This window comes from Eptesicus fuscus, chromosome 21 (assembly GCF_027574615.1).
Source record: "Eptesicus fuscus isolate TK198812 chromosome 21, DD_ASM_mEF_20220401, whole genome shotgun sequence".
In the NCBI taxonomy this organism is placed as follows: domain Eukaryota; kingdom Metazoa; phylum Chordata; class Mammalia; order Chiroptera; family Vespertilionidae; genus Eptesicus; species Eptesicus fuscus.
This window is the reverse complement of record NC_072493.1, coordinates 446,891-473,765: the sequence shown is the minus strand read 5'-3', so window position 1 is coordinate 473,765 and position 26,875 is coordinate 446,891. Positions and strand designations below refer to the sequence as shown.

Below are 26,875 nucleotides of genomic sequence, written 5' to 3'. Positions count from 1 at the left end.
TTCCTTGCTGGCTTTTCTGCAGTGGCTGAGGTTGGACGGGAATGGGGCGGGGGATCCCCAAGCCTTCAAAAGGGCCAGATCCACAGGCTCCTTAGAAAGGGTGCCAGAGTCTCCTTTCCCGGGGCCAGGCTCTTAGCGCTGACCCTGGTGCTGAAAACACCTTCCTGGGAGCACAGAGGGTTCGGTAGCAGGAAGGACCCCACCCCCCACCCCCCAGGCAGGCTGCTGCGGACTTCTGACTTCTACTGGAAGGGTCTGCTTTGCAGCCTGAGGGATGAGCCTTGAATCGGTCACTCGGTCACTCGGTCACTCGGCAGTGCAGCCCGAATTGTCCCAGTGGGTGGGAGGCCGAAGACCTGCCGGTGAAATAACTTGGAGCAAACGGCCCAGGAAAGAGTTGGACTCCAGCGGTGGGTGAAAGGACCTGCTTCGCGGGGCTGGAGTGGGAGCCCAGATGGAGTCCGGAAGCCCAGGCTCGAGAGGGATGGAGACAAGCGCCAGGTAAGAATGAGGCTCAATGAGGAGTTTACGGACTCGGCTTCAGGAGCAACGCCAGCCATTGATGCACCCACTCACGGAACCAACACGCAGGAATGGAGGGTCGGCCATGCGCCAGGGAATATGCTTCAGTGAACGGAAGGGACAAAGGCCTCTGTCCCATGGAGCTACATTCCGTGCAGACAGAATAAGCAAATACAGGAACGAGTGGTAGGTATTACAGCAAGAAAAGAAAAACTAGGGCGGAGGAAGAGGTGGGGAGGTTGCGATCTTAAATAGGATGGGTTCTATTGAAAGGTGACATTTAAGCAAAGATTTGCAGGAGGTGAAAAAGTGAGTCACACAGTGCCCAGGGGAAGAACATTCTAGGCTGAAAGGACAGTCTGTGCGAGCATCCGAAGGTGAGCGTGTGCCTGGGTGGTTGAGGCCCAGTGAGGAGGCCAGAGTGGCCCAGGCGAAGCAGGAAGGGAAGGGGCGGGGGCCGAGCATATAGGGTCTCCAGGCCACTGTAGGGTCTTTGGCATTTCCTCTGAGTGCGACGGAGAGCCATGGGGTGTTATGAACAGAGCACACTCCAGTTCCCTGTGGCCACTGCGCCGAGAAGAGATTGCAGGGGCAAGGATGGAGGCAGGAGACTGCCGGGAGGCAGCGGAGGGGAGAGAGGATGGGCTCTGGATGGGTGCTGAAGGCAGATGGGAAGTGGGGGTGAGAGAAAGAGGCATCAAGATGGCACCCTGGTTTCTGGCTCGAGCAACTGGAAGGAAGGAGCTGGTAAAGAACTGGGGAGGAGCTGGTGTGGGGGTGGAGGGAATCCGAAATCCAGCTTCAGACTTGGTGGGTGGGTGACGCCTGTTCAACGCGTTGAGTAGGCAGTTGGTGAGAGAAATTTGGGAGTCATTGGCATAGAGATGCCATTTAAAGTCAGGAACATGGACTATCTGCCACACATATGCACTAAGGCAGCACCAACTGAAGCCTTCTAGTGTAGTTATGATTGTTACTTCCATTTTGCAGATGTGGAAACTGAGGCTTGGAGAGAAGTGACTTGCTTGGAGTCTCACAGCTCACTGATGACAGAGCTAAATTCACACCCAGTTGGTTACCTGACTGAGGGTCTGCTCCTGGCCCCTGGCCTAGCAGTGACCCCTGCCTTAACCTTCTATGGCATGTCATATACGAGCCATGGATAGAATTTGGTTCTAGGGGTGGCTAGTCCAGAAAAGAGGAGGACAGGACCAGCAAAGCAAGTCACTAGTCGGGGACCACACTGACCCTCGCGGAAGTTGAACTTTGGGGAGCTGCAAGATGAGACGAATAGGGGGAATGGACCAGAGTCATAGCAGGGCTTAAAGATGGGCCTGATGAGTTTCAAGTGGAGGGGGAGGGAAGCAGGGAGCCATTGATGGTTCGTAAAGAGGGCTGTATGCTGTGAGAGCAGCCCTTGAGAAAGACCTATAAGACACGGGCATACAGGCTGACAGGGTCAGGAGGAACCAGGGCAGAGCAAAGTTAGGGGAACTGTGAAGGATTTGGGCTGAGCCACTGAGAATGAGGGGGAAGTGAGGAAGCTGAGCATCACCCCAAGACATCACTGAGCACAGTCTGGGCCTGATGTGCTGTGGGGGCTGGAGGCGAGGAATGAGTAAGGACAACGTCCCAGACCAGTGGGGCAGATGCGGAGGTGAGGAATGACGCCGGCCTGAACTGAAAAAGGGGAAGTTGGTTGAGACGAAACTGGGTCTTGCCTTTTTTGTCCTTGGGGCTGAGTTAACCATGAGGGGACAGATTTCTACTCCTCAGTAGCCCACAGTCTGCACAGAGCTGTCCGGACCCCAAGGTAGCGAGACCTAAGGCATCGACCAGTACAGGCCAGGAGGGTGTGTTTGATCAGTCACTAGTCGAGGCTGAGGACAGAGATGTACGGAGAGTCCATCCCAAGGCCAAAGGCCTGCGTGGATGACGTCAGAGAGGGTGAGAGGGTTGCTCCAGGAGAAAACAAACCCCAGGACAGAGCTCCAGGCAGCCTTCTGGCACTTGGCAGCTCCGTGTGTCCTTGGGATGATTTCTTAACCACTGTGGTTGGTCCCGTTTTCTCATCTGTAAACTGTGGCTGATAGTTCTCACTGCCTAGGCCTGTAGTGAGGACAATATACACTGAGTGCCCAGATGATGATGATCTCTGAACACATAATAATCTGGCCACTTAGTGTATATCCTATATAATAAAAGGCTAATATGAAAATTGTCCCCTTGACCAGGAGTTCGACCAGCAGGCAGGCCGGTTAACCGCCCATATTCCCTCCCCCTGGCCAGGCTGACCGAACCCCCCACCCATGCACGAATTCATGCACCGGGCCTCTAATACACACACACACACACACACACACACACACACACACACACACACACACTGAGTGAGCAGATGATTATGCATTCAGAGATCATAATAACTGGCCACTCAGTGTAGACTCATAGATGGAACTGCTGAAGACCCGCCTAGTCCGCAGTGAGAGCTCAAGGATGGTACAGAAAAGAGACCACAGAGAGCTCACCTGGGGAAGAACCACGTTCTGAATCCTGTGGGAGGGATATCAAGAAAGCAAATGGGCCCAGCCCGTGTGGCTCAGTGGTTGAGCCTCAATCTATCAACCAGGAGGTCACGGTTCGATTCCCAGTCAGGGCACATGCCCAGGTTGCAGGCTCGATCCCCAGTAGGGCGTGTGCAGGAGGCACCCAATCAATGATTCTATCTTATCATTGATGTTTCTGTCTCTCCCTTCCTCTCTGAAATCAATAAAAGTACAGACGAGGAGAGTGAGGTTCATAGAATTGTCCTTGGTCACACAACCAGGAACAGGCAGAAGAGGGACTGGGACCATAGCTGTAGATCATGCTTCCAGAACATCTGCTGGTAACCACTGCCCCACGGTGCCCTTTGTGAGGGGTTGGCATGTCCAGGGAGTGGCCGTCGAGGTTTGCGAGACCCAGAGAGAGTGGTGTCCCTAGAGTCTCGGGGCCAGAAACCACATTACTAAGGATTAAATCACAAGTGGGCAGAGAGGAAATAGTTGTGGGAGGTGTACACAACACATTGGAGAAGTTTGGTCATGAGTAAAAGGAGAACTAGGAGGGCAGCATGTTGGGTGTTAGGAGGAAGGGGTGCTGGGGTCAAGGAGAGCAAAGAGACTGAACCACGTCATCAGCAGAGGGGAAGGGGAACATGGGAAGAGCCGAGGCGTGGGAGTGTAACTGAGGGGAGGATGCACTTTGGGGATGCAGAAGGAATGAGGAAAGAGGAAAGCGGGAGCTGAAGAAGGACGTGAGGGTTTAAGCTGCAGTCTGAAGAAGGCTGGAGGAAAAGCACTGCTGAAACAGTTTAGGTTTGGCAGGAAGCAGAAATGGCCAAACCACAAGGAAGCTGTGACCTAGATGGACGTGGAGCCAGAGAGCTTTGTCCGGGTTCCTCTACCTCATCCATGGCAGGAGGACTCAGGTGTGTCTCATGAGCTGGCGGGACGCACTGGACCAAAAATAATTAGTACTGGGTGAAGGAGCCCTGGTTGGAATGCAAGCTGGGCTCATGTTGTAGTTCAGAAGCTTGTAAGTGTCCATGCATCGATCCAGCATCCATCAACCCATCCATCCATCCATCCATCCATCCATCCATCCACCCATCCATCTTTCCTTCCATCCATCTTTCCTTCCTTCCATCCATCCATCCATCCATCCATCCATCCATCCATCCATCCATCCATCTTTCCTTCCATCCATCCATCCATCCATCCATCCATCCATCCATCCATCTTTCCTTCTTTCCATCCATTCATCCATTCATCCATTCATCCATCCATCCATCCTTCCTTCCTTCCATCCATCCATCCATCCATCCATCCATCCATCCATCCATCCATCCATCCTTCCTTCCATCCATCCATCCATCCATCCATCCATCCATCCATCTTTCCTTCCTTCCATCCATTCATCCATTCATCCATCCATCCATCCATCCTTCCTTCCATCCATCCATCCATCCATCCATCCATCCATCCATCCATCTTTCCTTCCATCCATCTGTCCATCATCCATAAACCCATTCACCCATCCATCTTTTTTTCATCCATCCATCCATCCTTTCATCCTTCCTTCCTTCCTTCCTTCCTTCCTTCCTTCCTTCCTTCCATCCTTCCTTCCATCCATCTATCCACTCAATCACCTACCTCTGCATCCATTAAATAAACATATTTTATTGAGTACCTACTGGGTGCTAAGTCTTGTAGGTACAAGTTGGAACATAAAAGAGATCCTATTTTCAAGGAGTTTGCAGCAATAAACCAACAATCACAATGCAATGGGAAGAGCATGAAGTTTGTGACCTGTGAGGACACAGAGGAAAGTGGGGGCTGAAGGGAGGAAGTGAGGGTTTACGCTGCAATCCGAAGGAGGGTGGGAACGGAAGGAAGTGGGGTGTGAGGGTGTTCTAGACAGGAGGAACAGCCTGTACAAAGGCTTGGGTGTCCCTGAGAGCCTGGCACTTTCCAGGAACCGAAAGAAGGCTGGCATGGCTAGAGCAAAGTGAGATGGTGTGTGGGGGCAAAAGTTGAGGCTGGAGAAGTTGGTAGGAATCTGGACTTCATCCTGAGAACAATGGGCGGCATTGAAGGATTTTTGAGAGCGGTGATTTGTGTTTTGGGAAGATCGCTGGGCATTCAGAGAAGGACAGACTAGAGGGCAAGCCTGGAAGCCGGGTGCTGTGTGGGGAGCCCCGTCCAGTGGAGAGATGGAGGGGATGGCCATGTGGATGGTGAGAAGCAAATGGATTTGAGACACATCCAGGTGGCTGACTCAGCAGGTCTTGCTGATTGAACGTGGGAGTTGAGGGATGACCCTGGAGGTTCTGACTTGAGGAATCAAGCAGACTGACAATGAGTCAGAACAACGGACTCATCAGTGAGCGGGTCAGGCCCTTGGGACAGGGGAGCGGGACATGTTTTGGGGTTGGGGGATGGTAAAAGCATTCGAGGCCTCCACATCTCACCGCCCCCCACCCCCTCCCCCCCACCCCCGGCAGGCAGGACGAGTCTAGCTTCCGCTGTGAGAGGATGGAGCCGAGTAGACAAAAGACTAGATCCTTACCAGATGCTACCTGAGACCCCGGGCAAGCGCTTGCACCCGCTGGAGCCTCGGCTGACACGGCCGTGACCTGGGGTGACAACTTTTGCCATCGCAGTGACACTGTCGTGTGCACTTTGAAGATAAGTTGCTTCCACCCCAGCAACCCCAGCAGTGCGCCCCCTGCTCTGCAGCCTGGGGTGAAGTTCTTGGTGCTGTGACAGCAGCATCCCTGGTCCCAGCCCAGCCCACAGGAGAGCCAGGGTGGGGCAGGAGCCCCCCTCCCTCCCTGTCAGGGGAAAGGACCAGGCTGAAGCGGGGTGGGAGGTGGGGGTGTGGACTCCCACCAGTCAGAGGTGTTGAGACAGGGAGCGCCATGGCCGCTTCCTCCCACGCAGACCCAGTTCCCTGTGACTGTTCTAACCGGCCTGCACCTGTTTGTTTCCCTGCCTGTGCCCTTCTTTCCCCACCAGGGGCTCCCCATCCCGGGAGCCCTCCACAGAGCTCTCCTCCAGGGAGCAGTCCTGGTTCCCCTGCCAGACCTCGGGTCGCGGAGCCCACACCGCGGCTCTGAGCCCAGGCCCAGGCTCCAGGACCCCACCTGGAAGGTCCCTTAGAAGCCGTTTCACGGCGGGAGGAGTAAGCCGGTTAATCCCTGTGAGGAAACCACCCGAAAATGTCCCTGGTCTCCAAGGGAGGCCGAGAGGTGTGCTGGCCTCCGCGGTTTCTCCACCGAGGCCCCTGCTCAGCCTCACCTCCTCCTCCTTCGGTCCCGTGCTCGCTCTGCCAAGCCTCATGGGAAGCCCGCTGTGTGCCAGGCGCCGTGCTGGGAGCGGGACACAGGGCGGTGGGCAGAGACACGCCTGTCCTCCCGAAGCTTGCTCTCCTGGCGTCACCTCCAGGCTCTCGTCCTCCAGCGTTCCGCGCTGTTTCCCTCGTTTGTCTGCACATTCTGTCCTCTCCACCTTTGCTAAGCCCTTTGCTCGTGAGGAACGCCTGCCCCTCCTTCACCCACAACGCCCAGCTCAATGGCCTCCTCCTCCAGGCAGCCTTCCAAGTTGTCCAGTGGCATCCTCTCCCCACGCTGGGCCTCGCGGCCCTTTATCTCACCCGCACGTCCCTATGTGGACCAGGCCTTGCTCCTCCAGCCTCACCAGCTTCGAACTCCCTCAAGAGCAGGGGCTGCATCTGACCTCTGCCCGCCCCCAGCCCCGGCCCAGCCAGGCAGACAGCAGGTGCTCACTGGCACTCTTGCTGCTCTGCCCCTCCTCCCTCCCCGGCCAGGCAGCCTGCACCAGCCCCGAGCTAGTGCAGACTTCAGTTCCTGCTGCCGTGGCCCGTTCCCCAGAAGGGACAGGGGAATTTGGGTCCTTCCAGAGAAAAGTTCTGAGTCTTTGGCAGAACAGGGGGACTCACAACCCATTCGGGAGTTTCCCCAGCTGTGAGGGCCGGGGCCTCGCCATAAACAAACTGCTGCTCCATCGCAACAGCCCCCTCTTGTCCAGCACAGGGCACCGGGCACAAAGGACCCCTGTGGCAGGTGGAGAAGCCACAGATGGTGGACAAAAGCCGCTGGGCAGAGGCCACGGGGAACAGAGAGGTCAGGAGACACTCTATCCACAGGGCGGCATCAGCAGACAGACTCCCTCTGCCTCCGCGTGGGACCCAGACCCTCCCCACGCACCTCTGCGCTTTCCTGTTTCCTCTGGGCCCAAAGCTCTGCCTCCAGCCCGGAGCTTCCCCCCCCAGCCGGGCCCCCTCTGCTTCAGCAGGCGGGACAGCCGGGTGCTGCTGTGCAGGAAGCTGGTGTCCAGCAAGAGCACAGGCGGGACCCCCCTCCTCCATTGCACGTGCAAAGGGACGGCTGCCTGGGGGACAGAGGCGAGGCCCAGCCAGGCGGGCAGGGGCCAAAGAACCGCCCAGGCTGTGGCTTGAGGAGTGGGTGAGCTTAGGGGTCTCTGGCAGGTGATGAGAAATGCAACCATTGTGACGGGGCCCCTGGGACAGCCCAAATGCCCCTCTACAGATGGTGAAACTGAGGCCCAGGGAGGGTCTGTGAGCAGTGAGACCGAGGCCGGGAGAGGAGATCCTGCCCACAGGAGGCTCTGCCATGGACGGGGCGGCTCCCTCCCCATAGGGACTGAAGCAGCCCCAGCCTCCCAAGGTGCCCTGGGGGGAGGAGCACCTGGCTCTCCCGTCCATGGTCCAGTCCAGAGTCATGGTTTCCTCTCCCAGGTTCACAGCTGAGCACCTGGTCCCAGGAGTGGGGTTTCACAGTCAGCACCTGCCGTTATCATCACTGGGAATGGAATGTGACTGCAGGGCGATGTCATTCCAGGGGTTACCACCACTGGCAATGGAATATGACTGCAGGGCGATGTCATTCCAGAGGTTATCATCTCTGGCAATGGAATGTGACTGCAGGGGCGGTGTCATTCCAAGCTGCCCCCAGTCCCTCAGGGACAGGGTGGAGCCAGGCCTAGGTCCCAAGTGTCAACATCAAAGTCCAGAGCTGCCCACCTGGAGGTAGGCGGGACTCCCACCTGATGAAGGGGCTGTCATGATCTGGCCCGGGGAACCCTAAGCAGACGATTGGCCCTGTTCTCTGCTGACCCGGTGCACTGATGGCCATTGGGTTCCTGGCAAGTCTGCTCCGGGCCTGGCCAGGGCTGGACCCTGACCAGCTGTCCCATGCAGACTTGGCTCTGCTGGGAGCCAGAGGAAAGAGCACCCATCCTTTTCCCAACTGGAACAGAGGCATGAAAGGGTCCTCGCTCAGGTGAGACGCTGCATTTGGGGGAAGGTGCCTTCCCAAGAAGACAAATCAAATCTGGGCTAAAGGATGATTAGAAACTGCCAGACCCTGGCCTTCTGTGGCTCAGGGGAAGACCCTGACCTTGAACTTGGGAAAGGAGCCACGACCAAAGTTGTCTGGGCCTCGGGCCTTTCTCAGAACAAGATGGAGCTGTGGTCCTCCCTGCAGGGAGCTGCCGTGTGCACGTGCAGCCGGCCGGTCCCCCAGGAGAGGAGCCCTTTTTGCACCCTGAGCTCCTCCGGTCCCAGGTTCAGCAGCCTCTCTTGGCCCCTGCCTGGCTGTCCCCCTCCCAGGGCACCGTGCACAAAGGAGGTTCGAAGCAGGACGATTCCAGTCTAGGATCAAGCTTTTTCTGTCCTAAGAGGAACCAAGAAATACATCTACAAAAGGAGAAGTATGTTTCTGTGGCCCCCGGATGAATACCCCTCCTCTGTCCCCACTTGAGCCCCTGTTCACTGGAAAGCCACAAACATTCCAAGCCTGGACTTCTACAGAATCATCTCAAGTTCTTCAAACTCCACTGGTTAGGGAAGGATGGGAGGAAGAGGTGATGGGCGGGGCAAGATCCCAGCGAGGCTAAATAGGTCCCCTCCACCCTGGGCTCCCACCCTGTCCCCAGCAGAGACCACACGCAGACCTTCTCCTGGGCTCCAGCACCATGACCCCAGGGAAGATGCTGCTCCTGCTCACCCTCCTCCTGGGGGCTTCCCTGCAGGACGCCCGTGCAGGTGAGAGTGGGGGGACGGACATGCGCACACTTGTGTGTTATTTCCTGCAAAGAGGTGAGAGGTCAGCAGCAATAGGATTTGGGGGAGGCGTTGAGAGAAAAATAATGATGAAGGTGAGGAGGAGGTGAGGAGATTGGCTGAGGGCTCCCACATCTCACACTCCAATGGTTGTGAGCCGGTGGCTGTAGTTGTGTTTCAACAGTGAAAAGCGAACAATTCTCAGAAGAATTTGTCAGCATGTTTAATGAATGGGTCTTCCATACCCCGAGGGAATTGGATAAAAGCAGGGGAATCGGTTCCCAGATGCGGAGAGAGATTTTTACATTCAGTTGGGAAAGGAAGGCTGAGATCAGACACAAGCTGGCGAGGGCCTGCCGCCCGCGGGCAGCCTCGGAGGCTATCTTGTCAGGGGCCACCTTCGGCCGCTGTGCCTGCGTTCTCACTCCTGAGGCAAGCGCTGAGCACCTCGCCCCGAGTGCGTCAGACCAGGTTACAGCCCCGATGGTCGAGGGCGGTCGGGCTTCTTAGAAAACACGCTGGCATGGTGGTAACTAAGCCACACGTCTCCAGCCTGTCTCTGCTGTGTCAGATATCTGTCGTTGTGCAGAGATGAGGGAACTGAGCCCCTGGCCTCCGTCTCACCGTCTGTCCAATGGGGATGAAGGCACCTGTCTCAGGTGTGCTGGGGGACCGTGTGAGCTGTGCCGGGAGGCTCAGCCCAGAGCCTGGCCGAGTCCATGCGTGCTCAGAGCTGGCGTTGAGTGTGCACACACACACAGATGCACACACAGACTCACATACAAGTAAGCATGCACCACTCCCCCAAACACAGGTACACACACTCAGACATATGCACACACACACACCCCCTCCCAAGCACACACAGATACATGCACATACATACACACACACAGGAGCTCCCAAAGCCCACACGGAGACCTTAGGCACACAATGTGCGCATGTGACACACACACAGACACGTGCAAGCCCTCTGCATGCTCCCCTCACAGATCCCCCCATCAACACACAACCCCCACCCCTAACACGGACCCACCCTTGTACCCCTCAGACACACACACATAGACAGGCACACAGACTCCTCTCCACAGACAGACACACACACACACACACAGGCACCCTGCCCACAGACAGGTCTCACACCTGCTCCCGCTTCTTCCTCGCAGCTCGAGGGATCCATGTGGGCCGGGAGTGCTGCGTGGAGTACTTCAAAGGGGCCATCCCTGTGCGGAGGGTGGTGCGGTGGTACCGGACCTCGGAGGAGTGTCCCAGAGCTGCCTTCGTGTAAGCACCCCCCCCCCCCCCCCAATCCTGGGAGCTGAGCGTGGGAGAGGGAGGACTTGGAGCTTTCAGAAGGGCCCCTGGGAGGAAGAGAGGGGCGTGTGGCCTTCGTGTCCCCTGTCACCCAGGCCCTGCCCCTGTACCCCACACTGCAATGGCCCAAGGCCCAGGCCTGAGGTCCCCCCTCTTCATTGACCAATGGGAACACTGAGGCCCTGAGAGAGACGGGACAGCCCCACGTCACATGGGCAGCCACAGCGGATGTAGTCTCACCACCCGCCCCCCACTGGTCCCCCGGCTGTCTGGAAGGGACAAGTCCCCGAGTCACTGAGGCAGAGCCTGATGCCCCAGATTTCCTACTGACCTGTGTGACGTCAGCAGGTCCGGCAGGCGCAGGGCGAGGCTGCTGGGCTGTGGAGCCTTCTGCCCTGACGCCCGGCTTCTCCCGCTGTAGGTTTGTAACTGTCCAGGGCAGGTCCATCTGTGCGAACCCCAAGGAAGCCATGGTGAAGAAGGCAGTCAAATACTTGCGAAGCATCATGAGGTCACATGACCCCAGCATCCAGGAGTCCTGATTTCTTCCTGCACCATATGGAAACTTCCGGTGCCTCAGTGTTCGCTACCCCAACCCCCAGCTGCTGGGTCCAGTGGGCGCCGTCCAAGGAAAGAGGACCCCTCCTTTTCCCAACTGGAACCGAGGCATGAAAGGGCCCGATTAAAGTCTTTCCTCCGCAGTCTGTGTCAGCGTGTCTGTCCGCCCGGGCGGCCACACTGCTGGGCCCTCGGAGAACATCTGGTCCTGCCCCATCCAGGTCAGAAAGGGAGCTGAGGCTCAGAGGACCTGGCCACTCAGTGAGGGAGGCCCTGCTGAGAGAGGCCTAGGCAGGGGCAGGGCTGAGGGAAGAGCAGGGGGTGTGGACGAGAGGCTCAGCAGACCCCCCTCTGCGGTGCATGAGCAGGGAGGGGCTCTAGGAAGCGCTGTCTGGGTTCTCTCAGGTCTCTTGTCAGACCCCAAGTCCCCCAGTCTCCTCCCAGACCAGCCTCTGTGCTCACCTGTGACCTCTTGTCCGGTGAGGGGCTGAGCACACTTCCCCTTAAGAGTCTGATCCAATTCCGCAGACGTTCCCAGCTGGGGAGCTCCCTGGCCTGGGGGTTCCTGCAGCCCCACCCCCACTTGCCCACCTCTCACTGCAGAACCTTTGCAAGACCCTCAATGGTCTGCTCTTGACTCCCAACAGTTGCCTGCAGGCCCTTGCCCGGGACCTCACATCACGGCACTGGAGGCCAGAGAAACCCTCGTTCTCCGGTTCTTCTAAAGGACCAGCACTCAGGCCAGGCCCCTCGGGATACCTCCCTTTTCACTGATGGTCCCCTAGGGACTTCACGCCTGCAAACCCCCTCACTTCCGCCACATAATGCAACCTCGCCATAGCAGTGAGGGCCCACCATGCTCACAGGCCCCGCTCAAACGCAAGGGCAGGCATCCACCGGGCGTGGGGAGCTAAGGGGCGTCATGGAACTCTGCCCATCACAGGGGCTTCGCAGTCAAACTAGAATCTAGCCACACCCGTAACTGAGCTCCACCCGCCGGGACCAGGAGAAGCAAAAGCAAGCTTTGAGCACTAATACCAAAGAGCACTTCTATTTATTGGTAAGACAGAACCACCCAGGCCTCTCAACCCCACACACCCTCCCAACTATGAGCAAGAGGCACGCCAGGTCTGCGAGGGCGGAAATGAGAAGGGTCTCCTGCTGAGAGGTGAGCTGTGGGTTCAGCTTTCTGTCCTGCTTCCTCCAACCAGGACTCTTCTAAAGGAGACAGAGCGGCCCGCTCCCTAGAAGGACCAGTCCCACTGTGCGGGGCACAGTCTCCAAAACAGAAGTTCTGTGGTGCAAGTTGAGTTTGCACGGCTGTCAGACACCCCACACACATCCCCTCTTCACAACTGATCCGTGGAAGTACAAGAGTTTAATAGTAACTGCAGACGAACAGAACACAGGTGCAACACATGAAACACGGGTGGGGGTGGATGGGTACAGGGACTATGATCACAGCAACCCCTGAGTGACCGACTCCCTTGGTGCCCTGAGGTGATGAATCACTTGACTCATGTCACTAGGAACTGCATGGTGAGTAAGCCACCAACCCTCTAAGACAAGTAGCGGCACCCGCTGAGCGCAGAGTAGGGGCAGGGCCCTGCCACGGAGTTAATACTCGGGGAGTCTGGGCGCGGAGTGTTATGATCAGCACGTTGACCCTGGGCGGGGGACCTCTCCAGGACCCATGCCGGTTCCCTAGCACTATGAAGAAACCGGCCCGCCCAGGTACCCGGCCCAGGACACCTCCGTCTTTTGATCCACAGCAGCACTACACACCCTGCACCCCACAGCCAGCTTCCCTCTGCCTAAGCCCCTCCCTGCAAACGGGCTTCCCAGAGAGAGCCGAGGCAGAGACAGGGTCTGAGGCAGAGTGGCCGGAGCAGCCGTGTGCCGGCGGGTCCCTCCTAGGCGTCGCTGAGGTTGCTGTTGCTCAGGAGCACCTGCTCCCCGGGCTTGAAGGCTGGCATCCCGAGGTAGGGGCAGCTGGCGCAGCGGAAAGCGTCGCCCAGGTAGCACTGTGGACATAATAATACGTTGTAACATACTGGAGAGCCCGCCACACGGGAAGCTTATGCCAGGTTAGGGGCTAGACGGGATCCCTAATTTCATGTTACGGCCACAGCAGCCAAAGGAAATGGCGGGGTGCATTTGGAGGTCCCTGGGGGCCCAGACACTGGAGTTGTAAGATCTCAGGCCTATGAGAACAAGGGCCTGGAGCAGCTCCTTAGGCCGTATTTCTATCTTCTCAGCATTCAATTCCAGCTGAGCTCAGCCAAAGGGCGGAATAACCTCAGGTCCACCAGGAAGTGGGAAGGGACAAAAATAAGAAACAAGAGCCCCCGTCTGGGCATGAGCATGCCGACCCTCTCTTAAGAGATAACCTTGCTTCCCCACGAAGACCTACATACATGTTCTCACGTAACCACCGATCGCTGAAATACCGGGCAGGAAGTTCCTTACAGCGGGAGCTAGTCTGTGGAGCTCAGGACGGCGCTCGATACCACTGAGGATCTGGGGAATACTAAGCCACGATATTTACGTTTCCACAAGCCGACTTGGGTTGGGAGCTTGTCTGTGCCCGGGAATTCTCCTTTTCCAGTTCTTCGGCAAGGCCACACGTGCTGGGGAGTCAGTAGCTGGTGAGTGAGACTGGCCACCACCCAGAAACCCCAAATCCTGGCAGTCCCAAATGCATGCAGACTTTCCTCTTCAGACCTTCCCACTGACTTCCCGGGAGCAAAAGGAGCCAGAGCAGAGGACCCTATCGATCTTGTCCTTCCCTGGGAGCCTTCACAGATATGGAGTGCCCATCTTTCCTTGTCTGCTCAGGCTGGGCTTACCCTTCAGTTCTTCACAACTAAATACTATATTGTTTGGAGAGTCACATGTAGGTGGTTAAACTATCCACCTACATGTGAAAACTGGTTAAGCATCAACCTATGAACCAGTTTGATTCCCAGTCAGGGCACATGCCTGGGTTGTGGGCTCGGTCCCCAGTAGGAGTGTACAGGAGGCAGCCGATCAATGACTCTCTCTCATCATTGACGTTTCTACCTCTCTTCCTCTCCCTCCCTCTCTGAAATAAGCTTGCAGAGGTGGCTGTTCAAGTCCCAGTAATGTCTCTGGTTCTTAACCTGGTGAGGCGTACTTGGGTGTTCATTTCACTCCTCTTTAAAATGCACTGCGGGAAGACTGTGCTTTAGTTACAGCAGAGCACTGTGAGTGCAGACATCTGCTGCGGCAGCACTCACCAGTTCTTGCAGGCCTTCCTCTTCTTCCCTTCTCCGCATGAAGGGGCCCGCAGGGAAGCTGGATCTGGCTTCTTTAAATCCTCTGGATCCAGCAGCTCATCTGAGTCGATGAGATCCTGGGGAGTGTTGGAAGCAGTTAGTGACATGGCCACACTGTCTGCTAAGGAGAGGCGGAGGTGGCCACAGGCGGAGGCAGCAGGGTTTCCGCCTGTGTACGAAGGCACCCGCCATCCTCCTTCAGGTTGATGCTCATGTCCGAGCTGAGAACCACAGTGAAGTGACATGCACGAGGCTGTGAGGGGACTGGGAACCGATTTACACTGGGAACAGCTGATAGCTGGTAAATGAGAATGAAATGTATTTCAATAAACACTGCCTTCATAATTATTCAAAGTGTGTGGATACATTTTTGGGACACCCTGTATAAGAAGGCCTGTCAGGTGAAAAGGGGAATAAAATATTTTCTCTAGAATTCCAGAGAAAAGGGCCAATATGATACATATGCTGTGTGACGCTTTGATAAACGTGTGGACAGGTAACCTGGAAGTTCTCTGCGGGCACAAACCCTAACCCGCGCTGCCTGCCACTGTAGCTTGGATAGCTGGAGAAGTGAACAACTGCGTGAGGAAAGCACCGACCACAGATGGAGAATACTGCTCTGAAGACAGTGAGTGTCAGTGACTTGCCCAAAAGAGCCAGTAAAAACATTTCAGCTGACAACTCTTTCCAGGTTTGCACATGCTCACGAGAGTCTTCCCTGTGTCACCTGGAGTAAGAACGAGAAAATCGGTGGGAAAATATGCTGAAAAGAAATGCAAAGGCCACTAGTGGGGAGGTTCCCTCTAATGCAGAAATGCCGGTGACAGGCACAGCCTCAATGCTGGGCTTTAAATACCTTCACACCCACAAGTGCAGGGAGGCCCCTCCAAACCAGAAACACTCACCCCCAACGGGGGCCTAAAGGAAAGCCGCCAAGTGCCCCGGTGCCGACTCACCATGCTCTCATCCTCCATGTCAGTGGCCGAGAGGGTCCAGAGTTGGGCAGCTGCCGGGTCCACAGCAGGCTTCACTGAGTCCAACCAACAGAGAAGAAGAGCTCTACCAAGAAGCCTTAAACAGACTACAGCGAACCTAAGTGCTTCCATTGAGACTGCGCAGAGAACATACTGGACTGAGAGGCAAGAGCCATGGGTTCAAGGCCCAGCTCTACCACTTACAAAAGGCAGGGCCTTGGGCTGATCCCTGTGATAGTCACAGAAGCCATCCTGTTTTAAACACTTGCTCTGTACCAGACATTGTATGAAGCATTTCGCATACATCATCTCATTTAATCCTGCTAACGACCTTAGGAGGTAAGCATCTGTCATCCTAACTGTATAGACAGAAAGCAGGTTTGGACACTTAGGCCAGTTACACAAAGCCACAAGTGCGATTCTGTCTAATGCTTTTACTTCCACTCCACATTGCTTTCTCCTCTTTGTCTTAGTTTCCATCCTCAGAACACGGGCTAATGGTACTCTGTACACCTACTGCAGGTGACTGAAGATTAAATGAGAATGTGTCAAAAAGCACGATGAACACACAGCTTTAGCCTCACATAAACCTGTTACACACGAGAAAATAAGCTCTGGAGCTGATGCTGGCCGTGTAACAAAGGGGTGGCGGAAAGCCTCACACTTCCCGAGTTCTCTACCGGACAGGAGAGCCCAATTCAGTGTGAGGCCTGTTCTCAAATGGGCCTGGGGGTAAGAGCACCCCCTAGTGATCACTGCCATAACTGCATGCTCGGACCTTCCACTGGGCAAAGTGCTCCTCTAAGCTGTTCCCACCCCTCGGGACTATGAACCCAAAGGTTAGGATTTCCAAGGGTTTCTTGAAGGTGTAAGATGGACAGTCAAAACAGAGCAGTGTGACTGGCCCTATACACCTTTGCACACTTCAGAGCTGGGACAATTTTCTCAACCTGGGCATTAAAAAACAGGGACTGGAAATGCAAAGCAGGGTGGGGAATGTAATTTTCTGAGCAGAAGAAATGTTTTTACAAGTGTCTTAGGATCCTCAAAGGAAGAAAAGCTAACGTTAGTGGCACAAAAGCATGGAAAGAGGCGCAGGGCACTCCTATCTATCATGACACCACCATGAGGTCTTCTGAGGATAAATATCAAAATTCTGGGGCTTGGAAAGACTCACTAACTAAGCTCTGTGACTCAGGCCTCTAAAATCCGGAGGGGAGGCCTCGCCCAGCTGGTGTGGCCCAGTGGTTGAGCATCGACCTATGAACCAGGTCATGGTTTGATTCCCCGTCAGGGCACATGCCCAGGTTGTGGGCTCAATCCCCAGTATCGGGAGTGCAGGAGGCAGCTGATTGATGATTCTCTCTCATCACTGATATTTCTATCTCTCTCTTCCTCTCCTTTCCTCCCTCTGAAATTAATAAAAAACAACAACAACATAATAAAATCTGGAGGCCTCAGTGTCCTCCAGTTCAGAAGGGCTGAACTAATATCTATGCATTAGTTCTGTTGCGATCTGAAAATGCCTAGGACAATAGTACAATAAGCATTCTTCCATTTTTAGAGGATTAGTCCTTCCTTAATTTCTTCCACTTGGAAATGACAGAAATTAAGGAAGAACTAATCCTCTAAAAATCTATCACACCACTCCGATCTCTGGCTCCATTTCTAGTGTGTCCTTCAGGCCTATTCAGACAAGCACGTCCAGTCTTACCCGAAGGAGACTTCTTGGCAGTAGAAAGCTTAAGTTGACTAGAAGAACCCACTTCAAAGTTGGGTTTTTTGCCTGTGATTTGCACAGAGACCAAACTGTCACTATGGCAACCCAGATGTTCTTGGACAGACTGTATCTCCTCGGGGCTCAAGGATTCTCGATGCAGCTGGAATTCAAGACATCAAAAGGATCAGGCCACACTCCTTCTACAAAATGATGTTCTAAGCCCACCTACCAGTATATGGGTATCAAATCCTAAGTTCTGTGTTTTAAGTCAGCGGTCGCCAACCTTTCGGACCTCACGGACCAACTGTGGTCCACGGGTTGGCGACCGCTGCTCCAAAGGTTTCCTTAAACCAGCGGTCGCCAACCTTTCGGACCTCACGGACCACCAGAGGTCCACGGATCACCGGTTGGCGACCGCTGTTTTAAGGAGTACACAGGATAACAGCGGAAGTAACAGACATCACCTCACACTCACATCAGTTTCTCACTGATCATAACCCTAGAGTGTAACGTTTGTCTACATTTTTACTTTGAGCCTATTTTACTTTGTTTTAAAACTTAAAGTTTTAAAACATTATCAAATATCTATTAGGCGTAAGGCACTGTGCAATTCATTGTGAGGGGTGGGTGATGATTGTGAAGATGAATCAGACATGGCCCTGTTAAACAGGATCTAAGCCTGTAGCGGGGAAGCATGCCCACCATGGACGTAAAATTTAGATCCTGAGAGGAAAAGAGCCACAGCGGGAGGGAAATGCTTCCTGTGTGCCTTGGGAAGTAGCAGCAGACAGTAAAAGCGAAAAAGTGGGTGGGGGTGCTGTGTCATTAAAACAATAACCTTGTGTCTAACAATTATAGAATGGTTAAATGCATCACAGCCCACCTGTAGCACTGACTACTGTTACATCATAATGCCAACAAGGGATGATACACTGAGATGGGTAAATGTCCTACAAGCTAGTGACCTAACAATGTATACATATGACCTTCCTGACATTAAGTAATGACGTGTGTGTGTGTGTGTGTGTGTGTGTGTGTGTAGCTGCAAATACATAAAAAAAATGGTTTCCCCTGGGGAGAGAAGTGTGAGCAAGGACTAGGATGTCATCACTTCAAATTCAATATTCTTCAGTATTAACTGAATTTTTGTGAGCATTCCTTATTTTAGAATAAAAAACAAAAAACCTTAAACTAAAAAGAAAAATAAAGAGTGGGCATGAATAAATTAAGGTCTTCAGTCATGTAGCAAATCAGTGGTATAATGGCTCTCACTATATTATTCTTACCTCACACATAAGAAAATTTCAACATTGGAGAAGAATGTAGAAATATAAACACCTCTATTTAATTAAAATATTTCTACTGGACTGTCAAAAATGGGATTTCCCCTCCAACCTACACCAGCCGCCCACCAAATATCCAAGGATGATCTCGGTGACTGCCCTTCCCTGGGGCCTAGGACTGGTGTCCACTAAGAAATCTGTGCTCCGCTCTGCCGGCTCAGTGGTCAGCACCACTAACCAGCACCGAGACCAGAATATGCCCCCACCCACCTGGGCCCCAGCTGAGCCTCTTCAGGGGAGACTACCCCAGAGGTTTTGTCCTTGTATCTCACATGCAAAGCACTTCTCAACTTATTTCCTAGTCTCCCCTTCAGGGCTGGTATTTCCCCGGTTCTCTCTGTATTGTCTATGAAGATATAGTACTAGGTTAGTGACCCAGGGTTAAGTTCCCAGCCAAGAAGGCTGTCTACCAACATACCTCTTTTACTTCCACAAGACCAGACAGAGTCAGGGCCGAACACAGCTTAGATGCCGTCTTCACTTTGCTATCGTTAACTGCCAAGAGGAAAACCCCAATCAACAGTTTTATAGGTCAAAGCAGGAAAAATAATAAAGGCTCTATCCTGTTTGGGTCAATGGGCATTAAAACAATAATAACCTTTTCTGTTTAATGTATATACATTTTGGTGATATTTTAATTTGACTTGGTTATTCAAAATTCTCTTACCAGTACTCTTAAGTTTTAGATAGTAATTTCATTGTTTCTTATAGCTCTCTGCTTCTTGGAAATACCAAGGCTTTCAGGGTTGTTAGATAATGATTAGAAAGAGGCTTTAGAAACTCTAACGTAACAAGTACAGTGTTCTCTTTTTATACTCTGACAAAAGACACTGTGTTTAGTCACCCAAGGTTTACATTCCCAGCAACGTTTTTATATCTCCACATAAACATCTTCATACACTTCAAAATATTTTCATTTCAATTGGTGAAATAAGTCATCACATTTTGATGGAAAGTCTGGTTAAAAAATGCTAAAATTCAGAATTGAATAACTCGTTGACACTTTACCACTTGAACAAAAAAGAGAGGTTTTTATTCCCTGAGTTCCATCATAGTTTCCCAGGAATCAATAATTACCTCTTCACTCCCACACTTCCAGTCACTATATTTCAACTCTAGCTATGGACGCACAGGGTGTTTAAAGTTCAGGGATGTCTCAAGGACCCTTCAACCTCGCTTCCCCCACGGTAACAGCTCACACAATTCTAATACAATATGAAGACCAGGAAGGCGACACTGATAGTCCACAGAGCTTATCCAAATTTCACCAGATTTACATGCACGTGTGTGTGCGTGTGCATGTTCGTATGTGTGGTGGTTCTAGGCAATCTTAGCACACGTGTAGCTTAGGGTAATCAATTACCACAATCAAGATATAGAATGTTCTCTGAAAATAGGAGCCCCCATACTAGCCCTTTATTTTTTTAAAAAAATATATATTTCTTTATTGATTTCAGAGAGGAAGGGAGGAGAGAGAGATAGAAACACCAATGATGAGAGAGAATCATTGATTGGCTGCCTCCTGCACATCCCCCACTGGGGATCGAGCCCGCAACCAAGGCATGTGCCCTTGGCCAGAATCGAACCCGGGACCCCTCAGTCCACAGGCTGACGCTCTATCCACTGAGCCAAGCCGGCCAGGGCCATACTAGCCCTTTACAGCCTCACACACCACCGCCCAGGCAGTCACCAATTGGTTCTCCATCACCTGGAACTCTGTATTTCAGGAATGTTGTATGAGCGAAATCAGACAGCCTGTGACCTTTGAGACGGGCTTTTTCACTCAGCATGATTCCCTTGGGATTCATCCAAGGTGCTGCGCACATGAAGTTTGTTCCTTTTTACTGCTGCATGGGTTTTCCATGGTATAGACACAGCTAAGGTTAACCGTTCGTTCACCTGTTGAAGGACCCACCATGTTCAGATGGGCAGTTTCCTTCTATTTTACTACCTACTGGGTCAGAGATCACACATTTCTTCAGATGTGTTGCTTCAGATTTTTACAATAACGTATCTCTAATGATAAGATCAGCTGTAAGAATACTGATCTCCACATGGTATCTCCTGCTCAGAGAGATGCAGCAAGCACAGGTACAGATGCAACCCTGTGAAAGGCCCGTCTTTCAGAGGAAGGTTTCCTTACCAACAGCTGTCTCTACTGGCTCCTTCAGAAAAAGACATCCCCCAGGCCGAAGGATCCGGGCCATCTCGGCCAGAATCTCAGCACTGTGCAGAGTGCAGCTTCCAGGAATTGCACCCGCTAGAATAACGTCAAAGCTAGATTCTTTGTGTGCAGCTGAAAAGAAGGAAGACTGTGTCAGCAATCACCTGGACCCCAGAAGCCGTCTCCCAAGCCCTCCGAGCCCCCACCAAGGCTACGCCTGGCCCTGTAGAATGCACACCCACCCGTTCAGCAAATGCGATTAGACCACCGTTATAGTAAGGGGACATGCTGCCCTGCTCTCCCCGAGTCTTACTACTTTCATACCCTTTGATACGCTCATGGGAAGAAATCAAAGAGGAATCTGAAGAGTAGGCTTTGAAAAAAAGTGGCGTAGCTAATGAAACAAGAATATGCTGATATAAATCAACCACACGCCCAAGTCCATTGCACCTCAACTGAAAACAGCAGGGTGACAGGCCACTGCCATCATGTGCCACCCAAACCAAAAACTCCGTTATCTTATCAGAAATGCAGCTCCCGTGGGAGTCCCCCACCTCCCCGCCCTGACCCTGTAGACAACCTGGGTAGGTACTTACATTGCAACAGCTGGTGGATGTTTTCCACTGACACTCGGCCCTCGCTGCCGGTCAACGCCTGAAGCTTTCCCACCAGGTCTCTCAGAGCCCCCGGCGGGGAGGGCTTATCCCAGACCACCGCCACAGACTGGCCAGCTGAGACCCCAAAGTCTGCCATCCTTGCTGTGCTGCACACCTAAAACCACCGGCCAAAGGAGAGTCAGGACGTAGCGAAGACAAAAGCACAATTTCACCCACGAGGCACCATCGAATATGATTAGAATCACAACCTAATTCTGACCGGGAATTCGGACCACAATCGAGCATCTTCCTGTCAATACCAGAGTGTGAATAAATGAACGAGCCCATTACCCAAAGGTTTCATAACCCCAACATACCCAAAAAGCAGGTGGCTTCCTCGTAGCACCCTGACTTGGCAGTCAAGTAAGGAGCTTGAAGGCAGAAAGTTATTTCCTCTCTGATATGAAACAGCTCAGCTTGACCAGAATATATAACAGGCAGGACACTAATTAGGCAGAAGTATGACTCAGCAAGAAAGGCAAATAAATTGGCAGACAACCCAACCACAAGCTTAATGTGTTTTTTTTAAAGAGACAAGTTATTAAGTTTGGCAAACTGAGTATTCTCCCTTTCAGCAAAATATGATCAATGTATCAGTGATCAATAGTATCTACTATGCCTTTTTTTAACATTTAGTATTAGCCAGAGTGTTTAAATACATTATCTCAATTGAATCTCAGAACCACCTTAACCTAGGTATTATTCCCATTTTACAGCCAGGAAACTGAGGCCACTGACTTTGCCCAGGTCATACAACTAGAAAGTGTTGTGTGGATAAAGTAAGAGCTGGGGTTTGAATCCAAGTCCATCTGACTGTAAAGCCAGGGCTTTCATCCTATGGAAATTTCCCCGCATGGGTCAACTTTCCCTTCCACTTGATACTCAGGCGAGTATAGAATGAAATCGGGTCAGGAGATAGCCCTCTACTCAGTTCCTCCTTTCTTTCTTTAATATTAATGCCACAGTTTCCGACGTCAAATAGCTCCAATAAATGACATCAGGACAGAAGCTGTGGTGGGGACATCAGGGTGAATCCGTCTTATGCTGAACCACTGTCTTCGGCAGAGGTGGCTAAGTGACAATTATACCACCATAGGCACTCTGGGACGGAATTTAAGCCATGTCCATACGTTCTTCCTTCTTTAAAAATGTCAACTTCAAATGATTTGTTCCTCTGCTCCCAAAACAAGCCCAGGTTAGCCAGTCATCCTTCACCGCTACAGCACTCTGATTTTGTTGCTCACTTCCTAAAGGAGCTTTATCCTAAAGCAGTGGTCGGCAAACCGCAGCTTGAGAGCCACATGCGGCTCTTTGGCCCCTTGAGTGTGGCTCTTCCACAAAATACCACGTGCGGGCGCGCACGTACAGTGCGATTGAAACTTCGTGGCCCATGCGCAGAAGTCGGTTTTCGGCCTGGGCGAGTCTATTTTGAAGAAGTGGTTCTAACGCCGAGCCACACTCAAGGGGCCAAAGAGCCGCATGTGGCTCGTGAGCCGTGGTTTGCCGACCACTGTCCTAAAGGTTTTCTTTTCTAGAGCAAAATCAACTCCTCTGTCTTCAGGATTCAGGTTCTCCACAATCTGACTCCACGTGTGTCTCCACCTCTCCAAAGTGAATTTTGCAATTTTGCTCTATCATGCCTTTTATCTAGTTTCTTCCATGTGGAGTGCATACTCTTTGCTATCCTGACCCGGCTGCAAAGTCGCAGTAAAAGGCTGCCAAGTGTTATTAGACAATCAGGATTTCCTTAGTCACCGAATTATGGTTTTCAAATCCCTAAAAAACGCACAATCATGAAATAAAAACTTTTATTTTATTTACTTTTTAAAAGCTGACCTTTTTAAAATTCTTTTTTTAAAATATGTTATTTATTTCAGGGAGAGATAGAAACATCAATGATGAAAGAGAATCATTGATCGGCTGCCTCCCCCATGGCCCCTACCGGGGATCAAGCCTGCAACCCGGGCATGTGCCGACCAGGAATCGAACCCTGACCTCCTAGTTCATGGGTTAACGCTAAACCCCTGAGCCACACCGGTCAGGCAATAAATAAAAACTTTTAAGCCTTTTACTATCATATGATACACATGATACTGAGGAAGAAGCTTTGCAAATCTTTAAGGTGAGTGACTTGGGATCAATCTCACATTTAAGAACCAGCCAGGGAAGACAGGAATATGGATTGCTGGGGATTAAGTTATAAGAAACAAACGAACTGTTTCTAGAATGATGATGGTCCTGGCTGGTATGGCTCAGTGGTTGAGCATTGAACCATGAACCAGGAGGTCATGGTTGGATTCCTGGTCGGGGCACATGCCCAGTTTGCAGACTCAACCACTGAGCAACATGGGCTGGGCTCAACCTGTCCCTTTAGAGGTAAAGTCACTGTCACAGCACTGGACGTCTCTGTTAACCACCTCCCCAACGCTAACTGCTGCGCACACGTGCCCATGGCTCTTCTAAAACGTTCCTGGCAGGCAGTGACAGCAGATGTCTCAGAATAACTTCTGGAGATACACTTGCCTTTTTTTTTTTTTTTTTTATTGATTTTTTTACAGAGAGGAAGGGGGAGGGATAGAGAGCTAGAAACATCGATGAGAGAGAAACATTGATCAGCTGCCTCCTGCACACCCCCTACCAGGGATGTGCCCACAACCGAGGTACATGCCCTTGACCGGAATCGAACCTGGGACCCTTCAGTCCGCAGGCCGACGCTCTATCCACTGAGCCAAACCGGTCAGGGCCATTTGCTTATTTTTAAGGTACCAAGTTAACATAAAATCTTGAGGCATTTGTCTTCTCTTAAGGAGGAACGGGGCCAAAAGAAAAAACTAAGATTGACATTTGGGTATCAGTTCAAACCAAAAATCAAATCCTTTTAAGTCAGGTGCATAAAAAAACCCCTGAGAATCCTTCCCAAGGAGGTGTGGCTCATTGGTTGAGCATTGACCTATGAACCAGGAGGTCACAGTTCGATTCTCAGTCAAGGCACCCGCCGGGATTGTGGGCTCAATCCCTAGTGAGGGGCATGCGGGATCAATGATTCTCTCTCATCACTGATGTTTTTTTTCTCTCTCTCTCTCAGCTGCTCTCTGAAATCAATAAAAACAATATAAAAAAAAAAAAGAAGAAAAACCTTAGCCAGTTTAGTTCAGTCGATAGAGGACTGAAGGGTCCCAGGTTTGATTTCGGTCAAGGGCACGTACCTGGGTTGTAGGTTCAATCCCCAGCCCTGGTCAGGGTGCCTGGGGGAGGCAACCAATCAATGTGTCTCTCTCACATCGATGTTTCTCTCTCTCTCTCTCTCTCTCTCTCTCTCTCTCTCTCTCTCTCTTCCACTCTAAAAAATCAATGGAAAAGTATCCTCTGGTGAGGATTAAAACAAAAACAACAACAAAAACCACCTGAGAATCCTGACAGTCACCAGAAAAGAAAATTTTAATTAAAATGAACCGACTGAAGCTCATAAATACACATACACACACACACAGAGAGACAGAGAGAGAGAGAGAGAGAGAGAGAGAGAGAGAGAGAGAGGGAGGGAGGGAGGGAGAGAGAGAGAGAGAAAGGGGATAATCAGCAAGGAAACAGGAAACTCAAAGGAAAAGGAAATGGAAGGCTGTCACCAGCGAATTAGGTGTGTGTCAAGAGTTAAGGGTTACAAGCCCTAGAATACCCACATGTGGACGAAAAGGGGCCACATACTAAACCTGGACACGCTTAGGGGACGCCTGCGTGGCGGCCTTGCAAACTTGGAGACCTAAAGTAACCACAAAGGATGGTCTGAAATGAAAACTTTTTAAAACTAAAAGCCGTTTATTGTGGGTAGTCATGTGCCAAGGCAGTATTTTTCCCTAGCAAAGGTTAACCTTCACTAAGCCAGTCTGTATCTAGAATAACATGTCTTTGCAAAAACAAAGTGATTTCCCTTTTTCTGACCCCTCAAAGCAGAGGCCACAAATCCCCTCGTTATCCTTGTTATCATGACAGCTGTTGACTGTTAACTATCCCGCACCCCCGGCAGAAAAAGAAGTGTGTCTATCATTTTACTTTTCACCCAATCCCCGAGGTTTCCCGGCTGTGCTTTCTCCCGCCTCCTCCCTAATCTATCGATGGACTTCGTGGAACCACTTAGGACTCCTCCTTTACCGTCACGTATAAAACAAGGTGGGAGACCGCCATTCTCCGGAGCATTATCTTCAATCCATTGAGTCTGCTTCCGGGCAACTGTCAACAGTTTGGCTCAAATAAACTCACAAAAATTCTTCACAGGTTTGAATGTTTCTTACCTTAACACACAGAAGAGGCCCATTTGAAGAGAAATGTACAGAACTCAAAAAACAGCAACCACAGAGCAGTGCTTTATGGAACTCGAGATATGGGTATGAAATTTTAACATCTGGGGAGTTTTGGCTTAGGAGGGCTTCGCCCACACTCAGGCAGGGGAGACCCAAGTGATTTGAAAAGATCAGGTTGGTAAGGCGTGTGCAGAACAGATACCAAGACAAGGAAGGGTCTAACTGCAAACACAAACTTGACAGAAGACTCGCTTAGCTCCTGTCATCCCTACTCCTCCAGCGGGCGCCCTACGAACATGGAGCCTTCTCTGACGACCGTTGTTTGAGGCCAGGCCAGGACCTTCCAGGGCCACCCAGGGCTTGGCACTCGATGTCTGAATGAGTGCGACCAGCCTTTTCCAAATGTGCAGATGCTACAGATCACCCGGGCCTTTGTGAAAACAGGACTCCTGGACTGGACCCACACGTAGTGAATCTGCCGTCCCGGAGAGACCTGGGCGTCCGGCCGACCCACAGCATCCTGTGTGGTTCCTCCCATCTGGCCAGTTGGGAAATATCTGGTTATCACCAACTCAACACCTTAGAGGTTCAGGGAAATCACTGGCTCAAAAGTACTCCCTGGAGGTCCCCCCAAAAGTACTCCCTGGAGGTCCCCCCAAAAGTACTCCCTGGAGGTCCCCCCAAAGTACTCCCTGGAGGTCCCCCCAAAAGTACTCCCTGGAGGTCCCCCCAAAAGTACTCCCTGGAGGTCCCCCCAAAAGTACTCCCTGGAGGTCCCCCCAAAAGTACTCCCTGGAGGTCCCCCCAAAAGTACTCCCTGGAGGTCCCCCCAAAAGTACTCCCTGGAGGTCCCCCCAAAAGTACTCCCTGGAGGTCCCCCCAAAAGTACTCCCTGGAGGTCCGAAACGCCCTCGGTCGGAGAAGGGGGCCTGAGGCCCAAGGTCACAACAGCTGGCTGCGGGCACAAGTGGGTCTCAGACCCAGGTCTCCCGGACCCCAGCCCGGCTCTTCCTCCCGACCGCTGTCCCTGGGCCCTGGCCCGAGGCAGGCAGTCCAGGCCGGACAAGGGCCCCAGCGCCAGGAGCCCGCGGCCCACAAATTCGGTCCGGCCCCTCAGCCGGCTTCTGAGGGCAAAAGCCCGCCATGGTCCTCGGGGAGGTGGCCACGGCTAGTTCCCACCAAGTGACACGACTGGGACTGGGCAATGGGAGGGTCTGGGCACGAGGATGGGCCGGCAGGGGACGGGGGCAGGTCGTGTTCTTGGGGCAACCGAACCAGCGCTTACCTGGTACCCAGGACGCCCTCCCCGCGGCTCCGCAGTCGCCGGCTCCGCGCACGCGCTTCTCGCGAGAGGCGGAGGCTCCCGCGGAGCGTGAGGGCG

The 26,875-nt window shown here is 52.5% G+C and overlaps 2 protein-coding genes across 16 annotated transcripts; one reads left to right on the top strand and one right to left on the bottom strand.

Annotated features, from left to right (window-relative positions):
* The first annotated feature begins 2,057 nt into the window (after positions 1-2,057).
* On the top strand, positions 2,058-11,177 carry CCL17 (C-C motif chemokine ligand 17). Of its 12 annotated transcripts, none has more exons than XM_054711212.1 (4): positions 2,058-2,179; positions 9,045-9,150; positions 10,335-10,452; positions 10,904-11,177. In XM_054711212.1, the coding sequence occupies exons 2-4, from the start codon at positions 9,081-9,083 to the stop codon at positions 11,022-11,024; spliced, it is 309 nt and encodes a 102-aa protein (XP_054567187.1). In that variant the 5' UTR covers positions 2,058-2,179; positions 9,045-9,080; the 3' UTR covers positions 11,025-11,177. The 12 variants fall into 12 exon arrangements, with proteins under 12 accessions (XP_054567187.1, XP_054567186.1, XP_054567191.1 ...); XM_054711211.1 differs by having other exon boundaries at positions 9,042-9,150; XM_054711210.1 differs by lacking the exon at positions 2,058-2,179 and adding an exon at positions 5,037-5,070 and having other exon boundaries at positions 9,042-9,150.
* Positions 11,178-12,399: 1,222 nt separating this feature from the next.
* On the bottom strand, positions 12,400-26,849 carry CIAPIN1 (cytokine induced apoptosis inhibitor 1). 4 transcript variants are annotated; one of them, XM_054711190.1, is made up of 10 exons: positions 26,780-26,816; positions 25,346-25,485; positions 21,137-21,311; positions 20,520-20,672; positions 18,795-18,871; positions 17,028-17,193; positions 15,296-15,369; positions 14,301-14,416; positions 13,589-13,670; positions 12,400-13,064 (listed from the first exon to the last, which is right to left on the bottom strand). In XM_054711190.1, the coding sequence occupies exons 2-10, from the start codon at positions 25,388-25,390 to the stop codon at positions 12,954-12,956; spliced, it is 999 nt and encodes a 332-aa protein (XP_054567165.1). In that variant the 5' UTR covers positions 25,391-25,485; positions 26,780-26,816; the 3' UTR covers positions 12,400-12,953. The 4 variants fall into 4 exon arrangements, with proteins under 4 accessions (XP_054567165.1, XP_008150525.1, XP_054567166.1 ...); XM_008152303.3 differs by lacking the exon at positions 25,346-25,485 and having other exon boundaries at positions 26,780-26,849; XM_054711191.1 differs by lacking the exons at positions 25,346-25,485; positions 26,780-26,816 and adding an exon at positions 21,514-21,593.
* Between the last annotated feature and the right edge of the window lie 26 nt (positions 26,850-26,875).